The sequence below is a fragment of the Thunnus thynnus genome, chromosome 1 (assembly GCF_963924715.1).
Source record: "Thunnus thynnus chromosome 1, fThuThy2.1, whole genome shotgun sequence".
NCBI lineage: Eukaryota > Metazoa > Chordata > Actinopteri > Scombriformes > Scombridae > Thunnus > Thunnus thynnus.
Genome location: NC_089517.1, coordinates 4,508,536 through 4,529,884, shown reverse-complemented (window position 1 = coordinate 4,529,884; position 21,349 = coordinate 4,508,536). Strand labels below are relative to the sequence as shown.

The following is a 21,349-nucleotide window of genomic DNA, read 5'->3' as shown; positions in this document are numbered from 1 at the left end:
TCAGTTAATGGTTTGTTCACAGTGAGATGTTTTCTTTAGAGATGCAGCAGACCATGTGAGAGTTTTCCAGTCAATAACATCATTAGTTTGTACAAAAGGAGAGAACAGGGACGGGAGCAGGACCGGCTCCTCCGGCGGTTAAAAGCCCTCCTGCTGGACATCTGATTTATCAAGCCTCACCCAGTTATGAGCCTGTTAAAAGATGCAGCGGCCAGCAGAATGGCTAATGTAGGACAGGGCAGAACTAAGGCCGTCTTCATGTTTAATGATGATGAATATTTCATGGCACACGCCTCCAGTGTCTCTATTTCGATTTGGCAACGAACCTTGGGCCATCTGCCTTCATCGGAGAGTTAACACCTGTTTAACCTGCAGAGGGGCTAAACCACACTGAAATACTGATGTACAGGAGGAACCCACAAAAAGATTATTCAGATAAAATGAGGTGGTAGACGTTGTATAAAAGGGACGTGGAGCAAGCTCAAGGTTTTTTTATTCTATCGCCTTCAATTCTAATGAAATGTAGACATTGTAGGGCTTCGCTTTGTGCACGGTGCGTCACATACTTTGAGATATGAGGGTTTTACAAAAGAAAAAGCTGTGTAAATGAAGATGTCAAGAGGATCATTGTGGTGGTTCTATTGTACAGCAGCTGTTCTCTGTCCTGTTTCTAAATAAACAGAGTTGAGTGGCTGCGAAAAGTGTGAGAACGTGACATAAATCCTCCTTTTTTTGGGAAATTTGGGCATTTGATCAACTTAAAAAACTACATATGGGTCCCTGTGCACAAAGCGTGCAAAACAGTGATCTTGCAGGTCACGCCATGCGAGATGGGTCTAAAAATATTTCGGTCACAATCTGTTGCAGAGTTTACAGTATCGGTTTGAGGCTGTGTGATGAATGGTTGGTTTATCATAGTGAGCATAGAAAAACAAAATGCAAGTAGTGACGTCATCAACTATTATATATTTAAAAATGCAGCAGAACTAAAAAACTTTGCCCAAAGCTCTGGCATTGTTGTTTTTTATAAGCTTGATTAAAAAATGGTGATTACAGTATCACGTCGGCCATTATGCTAAATGCTAAATGGACTGTACTTGTATAGGTACAGGTAGGTATAGGTAGGGTACCATGCTAGGTCCGAACCGGCCCATCAGAGGAATCTTACCATTCACACACATTCATACATTGATGACACAGTCATCAGGAGCAACTTGGGGTTAAGTATCTTGCCCAAGGACGCATCGGCATGTGGACTGGAGGAGCCGGGAATCGAACCACCATTAGTGGACAACCCGCTCTACCTCCTGAGCCACAGCCATCCCATATGTTCTGCATTGTTTCATGTCGTATTGTTGCACAGTTTGGTCTAATATGTAGGCAAATAAGTAAAGAATAATTAATTTAGCAGTTTTAAAAAGTTACAAAGTGCTTCACAATAAAAAACATTTTGTACAAAGTAGTGAACAGACAGGATAATAACACAAATTAATTCAATCTAAAACAAAGAAACACATACATAAACGCAAAAGTTATATCCTGCTGGTTAGCGACTAACCAGCATGATGTCACCTCTCTGCGACTAACCAGCCGTGAGCAGGAAAGGAATAAATGGTTGTGATTCTCTGAGCAGCATGATGTCACCTCTCTGCTCTCTTATCAGACTTGCTAACGTTACCAGCAGCTCTGTGTGTGTGTGTGTGTGTGTGTGTGTGTGTGTGTGTGTGTGTGTGTGTGTGTGTGTGTGCGCGTGTGTGTGTGTGAGGCAGTGAGTTAGCCTGATGTTTATACTCGTTGTGGCAGCTGATATATGGAATAAACCTCAGTCTTGCCTGTTACAAGTCCAAGCAGATCCAAGCAGAAAATAAGCTAATTTTGAGCAGAAAAAGTAGTTTTAACACACAATATATTGTTGTTTTAACATCATATGCCCAACACAGACCTATGTTATTATGTGTACAGCGTAAAAATGATTTGCTGTGTAGTTACTCTGTTAGAAAAGGCAGAGAACACAATCAGGTCTTGAGTTGGATAGATATTAAAAAGGTTTCTTGATGCAGCACTCCACTGATTTTACACATGAAGATCAATTTAATCATCATGAGACGTATTACTCCGCCTGTGAAAACAGTCGTATAAAGTCCTTTGTGTCTCTGCAGTGAGCTTTCTAAAGTCTGACACCGTGTCCGAACTGAATGTGACTCGAGTGAGCGTCAAAATCAGTTTGATTGCTTTGTTTTCTATCGGAGCGTCTCGACCGGCGGTGAGTGACGCAGCTGTCAGACGTCCTGTTTCTGTTCACTTCCTGTTGCTCGTGTTGAAAGCGCTGTAGGGCGCGGTGTCACGGATGAGGAACAGTTATCTCTGCTACCTTCTCGTTTCACTACAAAAACCCTAAATCAGGTAGCAGCTGTCTGGAGGGGGATCTGGAAGTGTCTGGTTAAGTCATTTCCAGAAAAGAAGCATCTAAATATCACATTATAAGAAAAAGTACAAACGTAGGACAGCAAATACTCGCCCATCTTTTACCTGAGTGGTTATATATGATCTTGAATGCACCACTGATGCGTATGCGGTTACGTAAGTGTATGAGTGTGTACATCCTGCATTTATGTTAATATTTTTTTTGTATTTCTTATAAGGTTCTTATTCTTTTAAATCAGAATTTTAATGTTTTATGCAGTTTTTCTTTTTTTAAAATATTTATTAATCATTATTGAATTACCCCTGTGTGCTTATGTGTGCTGTAACCCCATTAGAAATCTGTGATGTCATGAAGCAATAGTTAAGCAACCACCAAGAATTTTCCAGCTTGAATCTTTGCTAAAGTTCCAGTATTTAAAGAATTTCTGCACATCTTGAAGGTTTTTTTCATTTCATTTCCATTGACGAAAGTTTTTGCAGCAATTTATATATTTTTTAATGTAAGGACATAGAGTAACAATACATGAAAATAAAAACTTGAACTGTTTTGCCCTTAAAAAAAAAAAACAGAGCAGCAGCAAATATTTTCTGTAACTGAAGGACTGAAGGAAGCTGGAACTGACCTTGGTTGCAGAGCGAACCGAAGAAACCGGAGAGACACTCGCAGTGGCCGGTGACATGGTGACACGCCCCGTCGCTGTGGATACACTGAGGACAGGACTGGCTGCAGCGGTGGCCGTAGAAACCGGGCGAACATGCTGCAGAGGACACACACACACACACACACTCATTGTTAGAAGGATGTGGGTGAACAGTGTGTGTGTGTGTGTGACAGAGAGAGAAAGATCCATGTCAGAGTCGAGGAGGGGAAACTTCTGATTAGTTCTCTGATTAGTTCTTTGATCATTTTAATAATGAATTTCATGGTCCAGTTAGTCCCAATTTAAACCCCCGTCTATATGAAAGCTTAATATCTGCTACCTATATATTTGTGCGTGCGTGCACATGCAAAAGTGTGTCCAAGAAGCCCTCCGCCTCCTCCCTCGGGCTGCCCCCTTGTTGGCTGTATCAGCTTTGCTTTGTTTTCCTTCCACCGCTGATTCCTCCCTCCTACGTCTTCCTCAGGCCTTTAAATTTGTTTTAATTGATGTTACTCTAAGTGGGAAGACAAGCCGGTGCAGGCTGGTCCAACGCTTCTCTCACGTTACAGGATTTTTCCTAATTAAGATAATTACCTAAACCGTGAACCGAGAGCTTTTAAATTCATCAACCTGATGCAAGGGAAGCAAAGTGGTGTGTGTTATATATATACACACATATATCAATAGAACAAAGCAGGCTTGACTTTCATACATGTTAAACACACGGTGGATCCTCTCCTGAACTGTCCACCATAAATTAACTAAAGATGAAAAATAAACCATGTAGTTGCAGGATAAAAGCTTTAATGTTCACAGATTTTAACTGTACTGTAATTGAGTGAACAGTCAATATAACTTAGTGATTAGTCTGGTGTCTATTTGGTTGTTTTCAGTCTTAAATCTTAAATAGTGAAACATGTTTGGCTTTGCAAAGCTAGCAAAACAGAGCAACCAGGAAGTTAGTCATATCAAGTGGATATCTGACACATTTACAGTCTTTTTAGCATCAAATTCCCTCTTTGTGTTTCCATGTTGAGCTGCGGTGGAAGTATAGTAACAAAAAGAGGGACTTTGCCACTAAAAAGACTGTAATGTTGAAAGATATCTACTTGATTTGACTCATTTAGACTCTGAAGCTTCAGATTAACTTTTAAATACATTTTTGCACAGAAGGAGGACTGTGGTGCAACTGGTCATAGGTCATCATCCATTATCAGACTTCCACAATTAAATATAAAGTAGAGAAGATGCTGACTGGTGCCATTAAAGGCTTTTAAATAACTACAGGAGATCATGTCTCAACAAGATTAATGGTGCGTTCAAGTCAGAGGTCAGAAATTTCCAAGTTATAAATTGGAAGAGTTTCCTCACAACAAAATGCAAAATGTAAACAATCAACATGGCTGACTGAGAGAAACTCCTCTCCTCACGGCAGGCAGCGTACGACTATCTGCAACGTCAGCAGAGCTTAATGAGAAACATGAAAGAAACGGAGGAGGATAGAGAGGTAAGAGCCTGTCACAAAATATTTAAATCAATTTTTTTGGGTAGCAATACTGAAGGCAGTGATATTTGGCTTCTTCGAGCTCTGGTTCTATTTGAGTCCAAAATAAATATTTAGAATTGTAAAAATAAAAAAAAGGAGAGACAGAAAAGAAAGATAAATATTACAGTCAATATTCTACCAAGTATTAGTAATGTTACATGTTTCTGATATTAGTGAGTGACATAAGTAAACATTGTTCATTGTGAGATTTTTATTAATTTAACACCAGTTGAAACTTCTGTGCTCGCTGCCGTATTATGTGCCGTCAGAGCGTCTGCTTCTCAGTGAAGTCGGGATGAAACTGGAGTTTCACAGTCGGAGCTCCGACTTCGAGAGCAGTTCCATCAAACTTTTTCAAGTCGGAGCTCAGAAATTTTCAAGTTCTTCTCGAGTTGTCTGGAATGCATCATACAGGTCTACAGCATGGATGTATTATAAGAGCTGGATAAGGCGCTGCTGCTCAGCCTTGCAGCCAATTTTTCCCAGTGGTCACTCGCGGTATTGCAGCGGCCAAAAAAGCATTTTCCTTTAACTGTGCTGCATTCATTTGTTGGCTGGAAAGACGATCAAATGTTCTGCTATGATCAAGCTTTCAGTCATAAACCCTCTAAATCCTGCCTGCAGATCTGAAAGGGTCAGAAATCCATCCACACTTGTAGTATAAAGAACAACTTATGAAACCAACATATTTCAGCTTGTGGTCTTCATCAGAGTCAGTATACAACACAACACAAAGAAACAAAACCTCATTTACAAAGGTTAAAAAGCATATAAAAGACAACCAATCATATACAAACACATACGTGCTAGCCAATGAGGTAGTCACATGTGTTTTTTGTTTCATACTCATCTCATTTAAATGCTCTTTGTAGTGTGTTGTATACTGACCCTGATGAAGAAGTTGAAACATGTTGAGTTCATAATAAACCTGTTCTTTATGCTATTGCTGCCTGAGTCTTTCTTTCTCCATGCACCTTGGAAGTAAGTACCAGAAATCCCTGCTCTGCAGATCATAGTGTCCTTTTTATATAGACATTAAGGTAATTTCTGTTAAAAAGCTTGTCCATAAAAGTGAAGTTATAATAAACTACAAATCCTTGTTTCAGCTCAGCGCACATGTACATCGCAGTACATTGAATGTAGACATTAAAGGGGTTTTAGAGAGATCACATTTCCATGTAAAGGAGCATGTAATCCCAATCTGAAAGCAGGAAGATTATTATCTCATTATCTAGAGGATTTCCATTACTGATGCAAGAGCATGTCTGACCGTTATTCACAATGAGTACTTTGATGCTTGAGTGTATTTGACTTTAACATATATGTGGTATTACTATGTTTCGGCCTCATCCTTGCTGCAATAAAGAAACTACAGTATATGGGGGATGAAATGTGTATGAGTATATCTGGTTTCTTTACTTCGTCTGCAGTTGGTGCCGCGGTAACCCGGAGCGCACACACAGGCGCCGTCCTCCGGCGAGCACGAGCCTCCGTGCTCGCAGGTGCAGCTGTAGGAGCAGTTGGGTCCCCAGCGTCCCTCCTCACACACGCTGTCACAATGGACACCTGCAGAAAACACACACACACACACACACACAGATTTTAGTCTGAGGTAAAGCAGGAGACTTTGTTCTGAGCTACGTGGCTTTAAAGTGAAGTCAAACTGACTTCTCTAACTCCACTCACAAAGTTTCAGATGTGTCACTTCAACTTGAAAAAAGGAGAGAAGAAGAAGTGCAAAAAGTGGCGGATGAGGGAACATTAGAGGATACCGTTTTTAAGCACCTACTCAGAGATGGAGTCAGCGGGGAAGGAAATAGTGTGAAGGAGACGTAAAGAGTGGAGGGAGGTGACAGATAAGAATGACAAAGATACTCTGCAAACCCCTCGATATTCTTCTCTCTGTTAAAGGATAAAGCTGGTGATAGTCTGCATCTTTTTATTGTCAACAAACCCCATGAAAAGAATTAATCTACTAACAAGTATAGTGGATCTTATTCCTCTGTGCTGTAGAGCTCCGTTGTTGTCCGAAAAACTATTAAAAACACATCAATGAGTCACACAGCTGCACTGGGTGACATGTTCCTTCATTACTATGAACACACACACATTCATCCGCTGCTGAAAATAGTCCCCAACAAATGCACTAATGTTAATTTAAAGTCTCTCAGATCAGCTGACCAGTGTCTCCTGGATGTTTCCAGAGCTTGATTTAAAATGAAGGGAGACGGAGCGTAAACTTTGGAATAGTTTTGTCAATCTTGCTTATTTGATATTTAATGTTTTTAATGTTTAATTTTACTGCCAGACTTTGTGCTGAAAACAGACGTCACATAAGTTATTTTATCAACAAGAGCAAACTAAATACTTCCTGCAAACATACTGCAATAACATTAATGTTTGAAATATAGTTATTTCATTTCATACTCTCCAATCAAAGCAGGAAAGTCTGCAGCTGTTTATTCTGTATGAAAAGCTTCTTCAGTTCAGCAGCATCTGAAGGCAGCAGGACAGAGATGTTGATAAATCTGCAGCCGCGGCGCCATTACGCACGGCTGTTCACTATTATTACCTCCATTAAACCACCCGATGTCACCAGGCTGCTATAAGGTGAACACTCACACCTGTACGCACGTCAGGCTGGTTGGTTATAACTCCGTAATCTGCATTTTTATGCAGGAGACGTCGGGTTATCAGAGCTCATCACTGCCTCCTTTCCAACTTTCTTTTTAGCAAAAGTAGCGTCTCGTGTTTTATCCTTGAAACACACTGCGGTGCAAACACTGAGTGTAACATTAATTACTAAACTATGTGACTGTTAACGAGGTGAGATACATTAGAATTATGGCTATAATAGAGTCATATAAATGGCGTCACCAAATTTATTTTTGAATCTTTTATTTCTAGTTGTTATATTAACTAACTGATGACAAAACCTGCTCCGTCTGTCTTTGGCTGCAGATTTTGGTGATGTGTGTTCATGTCGTGGCGCTCAGACGTTTCCTGAGGAAAAGCTTTCTGTTGTCATCATGCTTAACTGTGATTGGTTAAGACAAGTCATGGGGGAATTGTTGGGTCTAGACCTGCTCTATGTGAAAAGTGCCCTGAGATGACTTTTGTTGTGATTTGGCGCTATATAAATAAAACTTGATTGATCGATTGATTGAAGTAAGGATCCCTTAGATTTGGTTATTAAAGAATTGTGTCTCAGATAAGTTCTGAGCAGGACATTCAACTTCCTGGTGGATAAACTATGTAACAGAGACACAGTTTCTAAATGACCTCGGACATATCTGAGTTTTTTTGTTACTTATCAGCCAACACATGCACTGACACTGATACATCTTCCACCTGTTGTCACCAGAAAGAACTGTGCAAACAAATTATTATCTGCTATAATGTATTATCTATGAATATAGCATCTTCCTAAATTGCATTTTGTCATTTGTGTGGATTTTACATCATGTTAATTGGTCCCTGCCTGCTGCTTCAGACACCATTTTCCAGACTCGCGTCCACAGTACACCTACAGAGGCCGGCATGAACGTGGGTCTAGCCCCTCTCTCACAATGTACGTAAGAAGATATAAATACAGATGCTCTGACTGTTGGTGAATTCAATGTAGATCCCATGAAATTGATGACAAGTGAGGCAGACTGTCTGACAGATCAACTGTGAAATATTTCAAATGATGCTGTAGCACGGCTACGGCGCTAGACTTTCTTAGCGAACGCCAGCTAACTTGAGAAAATTAACGAAGAGGATTTCATACTCATTATGGAATTTTCCATCTTTAGAGGTTACATTGGGTCAAACTTGGCTTTGAGGTCACACTGTTATTCTTCTCCTTGAGACTTCAGCTGTCTGTGATGTTTTGGGGAAGGCGGGAACCTCTCTGATAGAGGGTATATCAGCATTGCCATGGTTACCAAGGTCAGAGGAGGCTTCCCTAAACAACACAGATGGATGGTGGATGATACAGTCAGATGCTCAAACCGAAACCGCTGAAATTACATGCAACATGACTTAAACGGTCCCTTGTTTAGAAACTAGTGAACCAATCAGACTAATTTTTCATATTGTAGGCTGATCAAGACGAGGACTCGGACCTTCAGGGAGCAGAATGGAAACTTGGCCAAGTGCTTCCATAAACATTTTCAGCATTAAGACATCAAAAGTCTCATGTGCGTCTTTCTCCACTGCTGACCATCACTCAAAATATCCACAACAACACTAGCTTGGAGGAGAAATTGGAATTAAAATGCCTTAAAGCCCACCAGCCAGGCGATATCGTCATCACTCAAACTGAGAGAGGATTGCAAATCATGAGAGCAGCAGGAGTCATCTGGACAATGGGCGTACTGGTCCAAATTGACAGTTCATACAGGAGCTCAAGTGAGCATCACAACAAACAAGTCACATGTATTAAACCGTGTGGGAAAGGTCTTTCTTTTCGAGACTATGCGTGCATGAGTCACAGTCATCTCTCAGGCGGAACAGAGGTTTTCACACAGTGACCCACCTGATCGCTGCAAAGCTGGTTGACAGCTCGCTCTCCCCGCAATTTGTCCTGTCATTCCCTACGTCTGACTGTGCTGTGAAACTAATGAGGCCGTAGGAAAAAAAAGCCTGTAGGAGAAGTCTGATCTGACCACACTGAGCTTCATACTGCTCTGCTCTGTTCAGTAAAAGGAGGCTTTTACTGAAACCCGTCACTCTGCTGGGAAATTATCATAACAACTCCCATGACGACATCTGAGTCAGAGAGGAACTTTTTCCACCTTGAAGAGGATGAAATCTTTCGCTTCTAATACCACGGGACAGCCGCGACTCAACTTATTGGCCACGCTGTCCATCGAGAACCAGCTGATTCAGCAGCTACATGACTTCATCCCCAAAGTCATCAAGAAGTTACCCAGAGGAAGAACTGCTGCGGCCTGCCTTTCTCTTCAAGTGAGCCGTCAGCTTCGGTGAATGAAAACATATTTTATGATCCTGCCTTTTGTGGTGCTGGTCTGTATTTTTGCGCTGGATTGATTGATATTGATGGTGATGAGCGTCAGTGTGTCCATGCGTATCTATTAAAGTTGTTGTATTAATGGATCTGTATCCCTAAAAAAAAAGTTGTCTTGTGTGCTTTGTTATGTGGCCTTCGGTGGTGTTGAGCTCTTTGCTGTTCGCTTATGGTCCTGTAGGCTCATTTGTTCTGAGCTTCTCTCTCTCAATCACTCGCTCGCTCTCTGTCACACACACACACACACACACACACTTCCTCTGTGTGTGTGTGTACAAGACCTGCTAGAAGCAAGTTGTTGTTGTTAAAAGTGTTTTGTGGAGTCATTCATGGACCCATGACGTGTTAAAAAAAAGCACATCTGTAGTGAGAGATAGTACTGTAGTTCTCCTGGTATCTGTTGAAGTGGTTGGCGCCCCACCAATTTTTTTACATATAAAAAAAGCCACTGAATCTGTCGCTGACATTAACATTCAAAACTATGCAAAGTAGCTCATACAGAACCAGTTTTACACAGACGCTTCTTCTGCTTCTGTGAGAGTAAATGTCAAATTTTAGGGCCCTTTAACACCTGAAAGTCCGAACCAAGCTTCATGTTTTTGTTGCATTGTAAACATTTGATCCGGTCAGTTTTGGTTTCTTATTGCACTGAAGAACTTTCCATCTACATCCTGTCGTCATCACCTATGCAGGCTGCGTCTCCCTATACTTGATATTGATTTGTAGACAACATGTGTCTGATGTATCCTTGTCGTAGCCTTATTACCATTTGAATTAAAGGAGAAAAATGAATGAACAGATTCATTTCATTGCCACTATACTATATTATTATATTATTATACTATATATGCTAGTTTCTTTATCTTCAGGTGGCTTTGCGCTCTCGTCCTCTCATGTCCTCTCTCTCTCATCCTCTCTGAAAATACCTAAAAGTGTCGACGTTTTTATGATTTTTTTTCCAGTTGACTTTTTATAACGTCATCAGAATATATTTCAATTAAAACCTTGGTCTCCTCCTCTCCCCATGTGCTACCTTTTCTGATCCTATCGGAATTTCCTGTAATCACTCCGAAAGTCTGCTGAACCATCCAAGAAATTGTCAGGATGTAGCATTTATTTTTTGACGCAAGCATACAAACAAAAAGTGACGGGACAGGCTTGACAAGACAAAAAACAGACGATCCAGCAAACTGAAAAGCAGACCTTAAATACAAACTAAACTAATCAGGGAATGGAGAACAGGTGACTGGATGCAAGGGTAGGCTGGGAGTGATTGGCTGAGGGAAACGTAGGACTAACGAGGGTGATGCAGGGCAGGTGAGGGGGGAGCACACGATCACAGGAAGAGGAAACACAGGAGAAACCAGGAAACCAAAACACACAATACTCTAAGCTACCAGAAACCCAAAAGAACACAAAAAGTCCAAAAACCAAACAAAGTCCAGGTAGGATGTGACAGAAATGTTTTCACACTAGAAAAGAACCAAACCATGGTTCAGTTTGATCCGGACCAAGATCACCTCTTTCTGTCGGTCTAAGGTTCAGCTGTTTGGTCTGGATCATGATCAGGGGAAGTTTCACACCTGTAATGTTGGTTCGGATCAAACTGAAAAGCTTGAAAGTCCACACCGAACAAGGTACGTGTGAAAAGACCTTAAGACAAAAATCTTAATTCCCTAAATTCTGCCCGGGACTTTATGCCCTTTAATCATTTGCTGAAGTGTCTTCTTCTTTCATCAGTCTTGCATTTGTGTGTGTGTGTGTGTGTGTGTGTGTGTGTGTGTGTGTGTGTGTGTGTGTGTGTGTGTGTGTGTGTGTGTGTGTGTCCTAAGAGGCAGGAGTCTGTCTACACAAAAACTGGCTTGCAGAACGGATCAGAGCCCTCGCTGCTCGCAGGGGGACGGTCTGGAGACTGCAACGCCCGAGAGACTGACGTTACATTCATTCTTAGTTACACTCACCCACACACACACACACACACACACACACATCTAAATATAGAAACAGACAGACAGCAGGACACATAGACAGAGTAAGTATCGAGTATGTGCAAATACAGTATTTCTCTCTCTCTCTCCGTCTTTCTGCAGCCTGGCGTATCTGCAGCTCATTAGAAACTTCCTTTGACATAGAATATGAGAGAATATGAGAGTGGAGCGCAGGCAGCCATTATTACTCAATTAATAAACTACCTCTGAGCCATAAAGTGAATGAAAATCAGAAGCTCTCTTCCTAAGGCTGTGGAGTTAAAACAAAAGGGAAGATGGAGGAGAAGATACGGAGCAGAAAAAAGGCCAGATGTTAATCCTTCTATCACCTCACCACATCCGTAAGTTTTTGGAGAGTATGTTGCTACTGGAATAATCATTTCCCATGTGACAGCAGCGTTGAGAGAAAATCATATGAATGTTTCTGACCTAATTCAGTTGACGAGACACTTAATGTAGGAGAAGATAGTCTAAAACAAAGGAAAGCAAACACTTGGAAGTAACTTCTTTGTGTCTGGCGCTGCTGCATGTATATAATATATGTACTATGTCTTATTTCTGCTCACAAACAAGTGCTGTGACAAAGTTTCATTCACTTCTATTAAATCTGAGTATGTACAGTAGTGTGTGCACATTGGGAGATTTATGGGATTTTCTTCCTATCTTTATTCGAGAGCGTGGTTTCTTGATTTCCCTCAAAACTCTGCCCTCATACTCAGACGGTCTCACACAGATTTGCTCTGCTACTGCTCAAAACTGTACGTCTGCACTCAGATATACTGGTTAAGTCCTCCTGCTTAAACCCTTCATCCTACATCCAGGCTGCTTCTATGAACTCCTGAAACGTCTCCTCTCAGATTTCTGCTCTTGCTTTCGGATTTTCGTGCAAATTTACCAACAGAATGCCGGTTATGGTGAAATGATCACTGCCACCTCGCAGGTGTGTCTGCTTTACTACTTAGAGTGTCCCTTTAATCATGCTCATACACTCCCTCCCTCCAGGGTTTTATTATATTTACTTCCCTTCATTGCACGACTTTTGGAATGAAGGAATGGTTGATATAAACATTAGTTCCCCAATTTTTTTGCACTTCAACAACCTTTAAAATACTTTTCAAAGTTTCACTGTGCAGTACATCTCTGCATGTTCTGTTTTTAACAAAGTTCAGTACTTCATACGCAATGCAATGCAATGCAATTCCCACAATGCAATGCACGAAATAAATAATAATAGTGAGACAGCTTGAGGGACATCTCTGAGGCACATTTCATATACTTTCCTGTTATTATAAAGTGCATAAATGTCTTTTATACTAACTGTATAAACAGTACAATATACAGTTAATACTGCTTCAGTGCACAGCTGTGCACCAGGGGTGTAATCACCCACCTGCTTCCTCTCTGCTTAATTAAACAAATGGTCTTTTTTTTGGTCATTAGATTCTTTTATTCTTGACATAAAGTTCTCAAAGATTTATTACGCTGTTGGGAGTGAAAGTAGGGAGACAGCACATTTATTAAGGTTCAGGTATCTCCTCTGCAGTGAATTGTGCTTTTTTACGACAGGATGTTCCTTTTTGAAAATGACTGCAATGAACAAAAAGATGAGTCTCATCTATCGACACGTACGTTACACGCTCATATTCATGTTACTTCTCATCGTATTTTCAGTCTCTCAAAGTTCTGTCTAATGCTAGCATCCCATAAAATGTTAAGGCACTACAGTGGTATGACTATATGACCACACATTCATTCAAATGTTACTTGTGTATCTTCTAAAAACAGGTTTTCCTTGTCCCTTTCCACAGCCATGTGTCTGAGTATGTTTTACAAATACCTAAAATACTAATGAGTCTGATAGTATTATAAACTGCTGCACAGTGTTTTGGCATCTGATACGCCTTTAAACACATGTAAATTTATCTTGTAATGTCTCATCTGTACCTGAAGCAACACACCAACACAGCTGTTTTCCATCTGAAGGCCCGGCGGTACAATCTAAAGTTTATTGTTCTCTGTATGTATCTAAATTAGGCTTTCTAGCTCAACAGATCAATATTTGAAAAGAGATACAAGACAGAAACAGCTCAGGTGAATCAAAAAGAAAACAAATCATAATTTTCTCTCTTTGCAATTTCTTGTATAGTTATATTGAGATTAAAATGAATAACAAACGGTCTAATGAAGCCTTATTGTTTTCTGTTTTCACCCACTAGGAGCATAAAGGATCATGGGAAAAGACTCACAGGACTAATCTTCATCCACGGTCATCATCACCCAAACTGTAATTACATGGATTTATCTGTTTCAGATTAGCATATACACACCATGTTTCTTTATTTCTTCAAACCAGACTACTAACCTTTGATCTAAACTTTGATCCAAATATATTAATCAATACATTGAAGTTTCTCATAATATCATTTCATAACTAGTTCTCCCTTCTGGCAAAACACCCTTTACATGTTAATCAGTGTATCAATCATTGCTCATCACGACTCTACTGATTGACAATTAGTGGGTAAAATAAGCAGAGCTACATCTAGAACATGGCAATTAATACCGCTGCTGAGGATGTTAATAAAAAAAGGTCTCGCCTAAAAAACACGTAAGACACACGTGTCTGAGAGGAAAGCCGAGTTTCACTTGAAAGAGGCTTTATCCACAGGGAACCTTTGAGAAGTTGAATTATTGAAGAGAGCTGGGCTGTCAGAGTCATTCAAGCTTGAATCTCCATCAGTTTTAGAATTATAGGTTTGAGTTTCGGCGTGTGTCACATTGATTAGTTGTCTCAGTTCATGTCATGGTGTCGCCTGAACCGCCTCCCCTCTTCCATCGGTTCGGCCTCAGACTCTTTTGTCTTCTCTCTCTCTCGTTCCTGCTTCACCTGCCCTCTAATCTGTGTCCCAGTGCAGCGGCTGGAAGTGGATCACAAAGGTGTGTCCTTCAAAGGACCTAAAGGCCAGACTGCCAGCATTTATCGATGTCCATCACTCACAGCTTCATGGAACACAAACATTTCAATTTTAAACCTGCATTAACTGATTTTTTTGGACACTTGGCAGCATCAGAAACAAGTTATGAATACAACACTGACATATCATCAGCTTTTAAGTCGATATGCTGAACTCGCTTATTTCCACATCCAGCAGTTACGGAGCAACATTATCATTAATCTGGAGTCGTGTTTCTGTCCACCTGGTGAATGTAAGTCCAATATTCACTCTCTTTTAGCTCTGTTTTTGTTCTCCACCAACTCCTGAGGGAAATATCTGGCTCTTTAGCTGCTAAATGCTCCACTATGTTCACCAGCTAGTCTACAGCTAACTGTGTCTGTTTGCCGTTTGGTGCTGAGCAGGTAGTGAACAGCGGCTTTTTAGAGCTTTTTCTCTGAAAACAGCTGCCTGCTGCGGCTAAAAACGACGCTATGAGAGCACTGAGAGTGAACCAGAACGGTAAAGTTGCAGCCGGACAGATAAACAACGAGCTGAAACTCACTATAAAGCTCCGTAAAGCCGAGAGGAGCTGCACTGATAATTCTCTGTAGGTTCATCAGTATGAGCCAAACACATTACACACTGACAGATCAGACATTATTATTATAAAAATGTTGATTAAAGCTGCCTTAAGAAATTAGTTTAGATATCCAACCCACTGACTAAGTGATGCACATCTAAAAGTAACCCCCAGTGTTTTTATATTGAGTCTATATTCATAACCTTACTGTATCAATAATGATTGAAGGACCTTTCCAGTTCAATTAAAATCAGGTGACACAGGTCAGGTGGTTCTGAGGAGAGAGATGCTCTAATGACGGTTTGTGTGGATTTAATGGATAGATGCTTCAGTAACCTTTATGCTCCGCTGATATCTCATTTTGTGAGTAAATTTGGCTTAAACCTGCATTTTCCAGAATGTTCTTCAATATATAAGCTGTGTTATTGTTAAAGCAAGTTCTATTTGAACTGTGTGTACTTGGATTTTACCCAGAAGTTGTTGTTCTTCTGCAGCAATCATTGCTTATCGACTTTGGACTCCGGCAGGCCCGGAGGATAATTCTACTCTTCTGGAAAAATGTGGACTTACCTTCTGAAGGAACGTGGACAAAGGAACTTGCAGCCTGCGTCGCTCTGGAGAGACTGACTTACAATATATTGTTAAAGTTAGAGACAAGAACTTTTGGAAAATCACACTTTGCTGTCTTGTTTTTTGTTTAGTTGTGTGTTTTTTTGTTTTGGGAGTGGGAATGTAACACTGTACAATGTTTATAACTTAAAAACATAAGAACAATATATTTTTTAAACTACGGTGCATTTGAGTGCTCCTTATGAATCATTTCCTCACTGTGATGCTTCTTTCAAATGATCAATAAAGTATCAAAACGGAGACAACTTTCATTATACACAATTATAGAGTATGATTTGTAATTTTTCACTTTCATGCAGGCACATGAAGGAACATGACATGGACAACTGGTAATAGTGTGAAAGATTAGTGATAAATAAATCCATTTAACTTTCCTTTTAACGCCGGGTTTCAATCATCTACCTCCTGCGGCATCTTTTCATTAATTAGTCTGGTTTGTGTAACATGTATATTTAGCTGTGACGGATAATCACAGGAATGCAAATACCTGGTAAATGTGTTATTTCTTGATTATCTGAGTTGATGAGGATCCACTAAGAATTGATTGGTGCATAATGGATTGTGGGATACTGAGCGCTGCAGGGGACCCATTACTTATCTTTTTCAAAGTTCAGAGCCTTTACAAATTTAACAGCCTTGTCAGCCTTTTATCACCTACTTGGTCGGATTGGTTGGATGCTTGGTGATGTAGTGACAACTAAGAGGGTTAGTTGGTGACCTGTTGTAGCTGGCAAGCTAACCACTAATTCACTAGCTGGCCCAGCCGGGCTAATGCTAGTCTGTTTTCTCTCTGCTGTTGTTTTTACTTCCCTCTGGCATTTTGTTCAGTAGAAGGTTACAATAAAGTTATTCAAGCTACCGAGCTTGCTAACAGTCGGTTATGATGTGATATGATTTACTCAGGGATTACAGACATAAAACAAAATGTGAAAACATTTCTTTCCAACATGGTCCCAAAAAACATTTGGACCAAAAGTTAGCAAACTTGTTTTCTCGTTAGCTTATCTTGGTCATTAATGGAACAATAACTTCATACAGTTTATTGAAAAGACGTATTTGTAACATCGACTCCTGTCTTATGACACACTGCAAACTGTTGCTCTTTTGTGGAGAAGTTTTCACTCTGACAGAGGAGATTATACAATCTGGTGCAATGTGAATGTGAGTGAATGGTGCAATACAGTTGATAAACTGTGATAGCTTCCTCTACTTTTAATGGAGTCCTGTTCCCTCAAAAGGTCAGAACTGTCAGGACGGTTTGCTGTTGTTCAAACGCACAAATTTGCAGGTTCACTAGAATTTAACTCAACAAGAAAAATCTGATTTACTGTACTTCACCCCTCTAGCAAATTCACTGATTGGGATTTCTCTGTAATTAATTATATTTGCTGGTGTATCCAAGGTTTTCTAAATGTTTTTTTGTTTGTTTGTTTGTTTTTCGTGTTTGTACTGTTACCTGTTCTCATTACATTTTATCTATGCTGATTTTTTTGGACTTGTTCGCCTGATCTGACTGCCTGTCAATTATGAGGTGGTTTATTTGACCTCTAAACCTTGTTGTAAACTGACTGAGACTCCACCACTGTGGTCTCTGTGCCTGCATTTGGAAAATCAATTCAGTGCCAATCGGTCCCGAACTCTGGCTGCACCACTGACCTGTCCAACCTGCGAGACAGCGACATAAGCCGGTCACTGGATCGCAGCCATCAGCGTTGACACAGTCACATCTCTCTCTGCAGTCCAGTCCGTATGATCCCTCCTAACGACAGCAAGAACACACGAGACAAATAAAATATAAATGCAAATAAACTGTGCTGTCTATACGAGGCATTAATGTTCTCATTAATTGTAACATACTAGAGAATTGGTGTTTTATTAATTCAGTTAAAACTAAACAAAGATTAATGAGCCTCCACCTCCTTGAACTCCAGCGCTTTCCTGCATGTGCCCAAGCGGGTGACAGAACAATGAATTCATATTTAAATGAAAGAAATAATGACCGTCCAGACCACTCACAGGACACGGTAAGTCGCAGTATTCGTCCCTCCAGCCCGGGGAGCAGGTGCAGGTTCCGTTGACCGGGTCGCAGGCCGCCCCGTTGGCACACTGACACGTCTGATTACAGCTCAGTCCCCAGGTACCGCTGGAGCACGGGATGGAGCAGTCCATGCCCTGCCAACCTGGACAGAAACACACAGACGAGACGGACCATCAGCACATAGCAAGGCTGGAATGCTATTGTGAATATAAGTGAAATTGTAATTCCAGTTTGTTACAATTTTCATAGTTTTGTTCATAATTTATATCGGGTATGATAACATTGTGCTCACCAAACTAGATCTGGAAACGCGGTGACATCCAGAGAATAATGTGATTACTTTTTTCAGTTACAGTAGTTTAAGGGATTACAGTTTGTTACAGCTTGTTTGCCGTCTTACTGTTAGTTTGATGGAGTATACAGAACATCATCCCTCTAAGATTCCCAGAGATATCCTGTTTGATTTGTTTGATATCCTGTCCTCTTCCTCCTCTCCATCTGTATGCATTCATGTCACATCAATGCATGTCACTAACTTGGCTTCTTCCCCGGAGTTTTTTGTGCTTTCTCATCTCACAGGAAACCCTGGGTTGCAGGCCGAGCCTTCGCAGTCCTCTTGGCGTCCTTCCCTGGCTGTTGCTACTGCTATTGTTCTTGTTATGATTGTTTGATTGCTGTTATTCTGTCCCGCCCCCCCACCCTTTCTTTCTCTCTCTCAACCCAACCGGTCGAGGCAGATGGCCGCCAACCAAGAGCCGGGTTCTGCTTGAGGTTTCTACCTGTTACAGGGGAGTTTTTCCTTACCGCTGTCGCCATGGGGGAATTGTTGGGTCTCTGTAAATTAAAGAGTATGGTCTTGACTTGCTCTATGTGAAAAGTGCCCTAAGATGACTTTTGTTGTGATTTGGCGCTATATAAATAAAAATTGATTGATTGATTGATTGATTTGCAAAGACCAGACCTTCTTATGCTTCTTTCTTTCATGCTTTGCTGATGAATTTCTCACCCTCTTCTGCTACTGTCTCCTGTGGTGTACCCCAAGGCTCCATCTTAGGCCCGATTTTATTTTCATTATGCTTCCACTGGGGCCAGATAGAAGAATAAACATCCATTATCACTGCTACGCTGATGACACGCAGCTGTACTTAACTAAGTTAAACAGACATTCTTTAGTCTCTGTTAAGTTGTCTTAAGGATGTGAAATGCTGGAATTCCCAGCTAAGAGGTCCTTCTTATGGGTACCAAATATTTCAATATAGCCAGTTCTCTGTGGTCTCTGTCCTCAAATCTCAGTAGACATGCCAGAAATCTGCGAATATCAAATTAAATATTAAATTAAGAATTTAAAATTAAATAAATTTGGTAATTAGCTATATCTTTTTCCACATTATGTTGATAGCAAGAGCAAGACCTTTTCTTTCTTTTGTAGATCTGGAGACCGTCTTACATGCTTTTATTACCTCATATCTTGAATACTGCACCTCTCTTTCTGTGAGAGTCTTCCAGAGCCTGCAGCCGGTTCAAAATACAACAGCAAGACTCACATCTTGATTTTACATCTTGCATTTTGCATATAATGGTATGCACCTTAATGTGAACATTTTTGTATTTATTATGTATAATGGGAACATTTTTGTATTTTGTATTTATTGTTATGTATATTTTATTCTCTATTTATTGTGCAAACTTGTCTCTTGCACCTGCGTTGTGTAGACAAGCTCAGTCCCGCACTGGACTCGACTCACGACCTCGGACATGGGAGGCCGGTGCACCAGCAAGGAGGCTAAAACCCATGAGCACTAGTGTCTGTAACCAGCACGTATCTTGAGGTGTCGGGGAGTGAGGTTTACTTGCTGCACAGCACTGTACCCGCTGGCTACCGTCACATTGGTGCCAGCGTCAGTCCTCAGATCCCCTGATCAGTTACTCCTCATTATTCCATGTTCTCTTTAGACAAAATCTAAGGGTGATTGAGCTTTTTCCATTAATTTATTTTTGTTTTAATTATCTAATTGTATTTTGAACTTCTCTGCAAGGCACACCTGACTCGACATGACTTTTGACAGTATATTGAACTGCTTAGTGCTTTAAGTCCAGCCTAATTTTGTGACTCAGGTGTTTATTCAGACATGAATCATACATGAACATCTAAAATCACATTTATGCAGCAAGGTACACTTTGTAGCATCTTATCATACACAAAGTTTTAATATACACTAGTAACACAGCCAACACATGTTTGATAACCCTTTACACTCGGATTGAACTTCTCCCTGTTAAGTTTTCCCCTCAGTAGCTTTAAATGAAAAAAAAAAGAAATGAGAGTTTTTACAAGGTGAAGACAGACACCCACTTGGTTTAGCCAAAGCTCTCAGGCCCCTGGCTCCGCGCTCTGCTTCAGATGTCTCTCCACTTAATTACCCATGTTCCCAACGAGGTTCTGTGGCCCATAAATATTTAAAGATGCTGATATTGAGAGATATTAAGGAAGTGAAGTGGAGAACAAAATATGAAACGAGATAAAGTTCTGGAGATTGTTAAGGGAGGAACTTTTACATTTTTTTGGAGGGTCAGGAGTTTTCACAGGTGAGTTTAGAGAAGTGTTTGGGAAGAAAATAAGCAACTACTACTAAAATAATAATCAAGAATAACCAAAATTTCTCATTTTAAACATGGCAATGAGTCTAAAAATGAGTAAAACATTGTGAAGGTAAAACTGATGACAATAATGATGAGTTATTCCTCCACAGGAAATGAGAAAAGCAAGAGGCAGCAACGGAGGCGAGAAATGTTTGTGGAACTGAGAGCAAAGCTGTTTATAAAATGTTTAAAACCCCAATTTCAGACACCACAGATGAAGCTGCTGAAAAGTCCTGCCAGAAAATACAAAGTGGAAATCAGTCTGCTGAAAGGAAAAAAAAAAAAACACTCCTTAGCCACTTAAAAACACCTGTGGGTGTTGTAATCAATAAAAGATGGTGTTATATCACTGTTTGGTGTTTTCAAGTGTAATGGAGTTTTATGGCGAAAAAAGATTTGTAGCATCTGGAGTGTTTACGGTAAATGTGTGAGTTTTGGTGTGAGATCCTCCAAATTTAAGAGCAAAACAAACTCTGAGACGAGTTTTTCCTTCCACAATAGAAGCAAACAGATCTGAAAGCACTGCGGGTACAAGAGAGATTGTGCTTTGAATTACAGCAGCCGATGCTGTATTCATACGTCCAACTTTAAAAGAAACTAGTTTATAGCTGTTCTGTAGGGATGGTCGACAGGCATTCAGAGAAACACGGCCTATCAAAGCGAAGAAGAGGGAGATGAGGAAAAGTATGTGTTGCAACTCTGGGTTATATGTTTGCTGTGCAGGATTTTATTTTTTTTGACACACCTCTCCATCTCCCTGCTTACTGTGTGTGTCATTGTGTGTGAGCCAGATGAGCTCGACATCCAGCCGTCCTGTGAGCCAAAGGATTGCCGGGTGCTGATGTGCTGATTGGCCGGTTGATAACAGCTCTGCCACACATAAAGCATCTGAATGCCGCATTCGTGACGCAT

The 21,349-nt window shown here is 40.5% G+C and overlaps 1 protein-coding gene and 1 long non-coding RNA gene across 8 annotated transcripts in view; one reads left to right on the top strand and one right to left on the bottom strand.

Annotated features, from left to right (window-relative positions):
* The window catches only part of LOC137190552 (multiple epidermal growth factor-like domains protein 11), a 174,238-nt gene that overhangs the window by 23,520 nt on the left and 129,369 nt on the right, over window positions 1-21,349 (bottom strand). For both annotated transcript variants that reach the window (XM_067600130.1, XM_067600182.1), the window contains exons 13-16: window positions 17,776-17,939; window positions 17,416-17,518; window positions 6,031-6,177; window positions 3,048-3,182 (exon numbers count right to left, since the gene is read on the bottom strand). In XM_067600130.1, the coding sequence (XP_067456231.1) occupies window positions 3,048-3,182; window positions 6,031-6,177; window positions 17,416-17,518; window positions 17,776-17,939 (549 nt within the window). The remainder of the gene's footprint in view (window positions 1-3,047; window positions 3,183-6,030; window positions 6,178-17,415; window positions 17,519-17,775; window positions 17,940-21,349) is intronic.
* LOC137191133 (uncharacterized) lies at window positions 10,895-15,924 on the top strand. Of its 6 annotated transcripts, XR_010930371.1 has the most exons (10): window positions 10,895-11,070; window positions 11,165-11,262; window positions 11,458-11,657; window positions 11,863-11,954; window positions 13,180-13,238; window positions 13,648-13,704; window positions 13,830-13,897; window positions 14,763-14,814; window positions 15,358-15,429; window positions 15,624-15,924. It is a non-coding gene; the product is annotated as an uncharacterized lncRNA (long non-coding RNA). The 6 variants fall into 6 exon arrangements; XR_010930377.1 differs by lacking the exons at window positions 13,180-13,238; window positions 13,648-13,704 and having other exon boundaries at window positions 10,898-11,070; XR_010930364.1 differs by lacking the exons at window positions 14,763-14,814; window positions 15,358-15,429 and having other exon boundaries at window positions 10,899-11,070.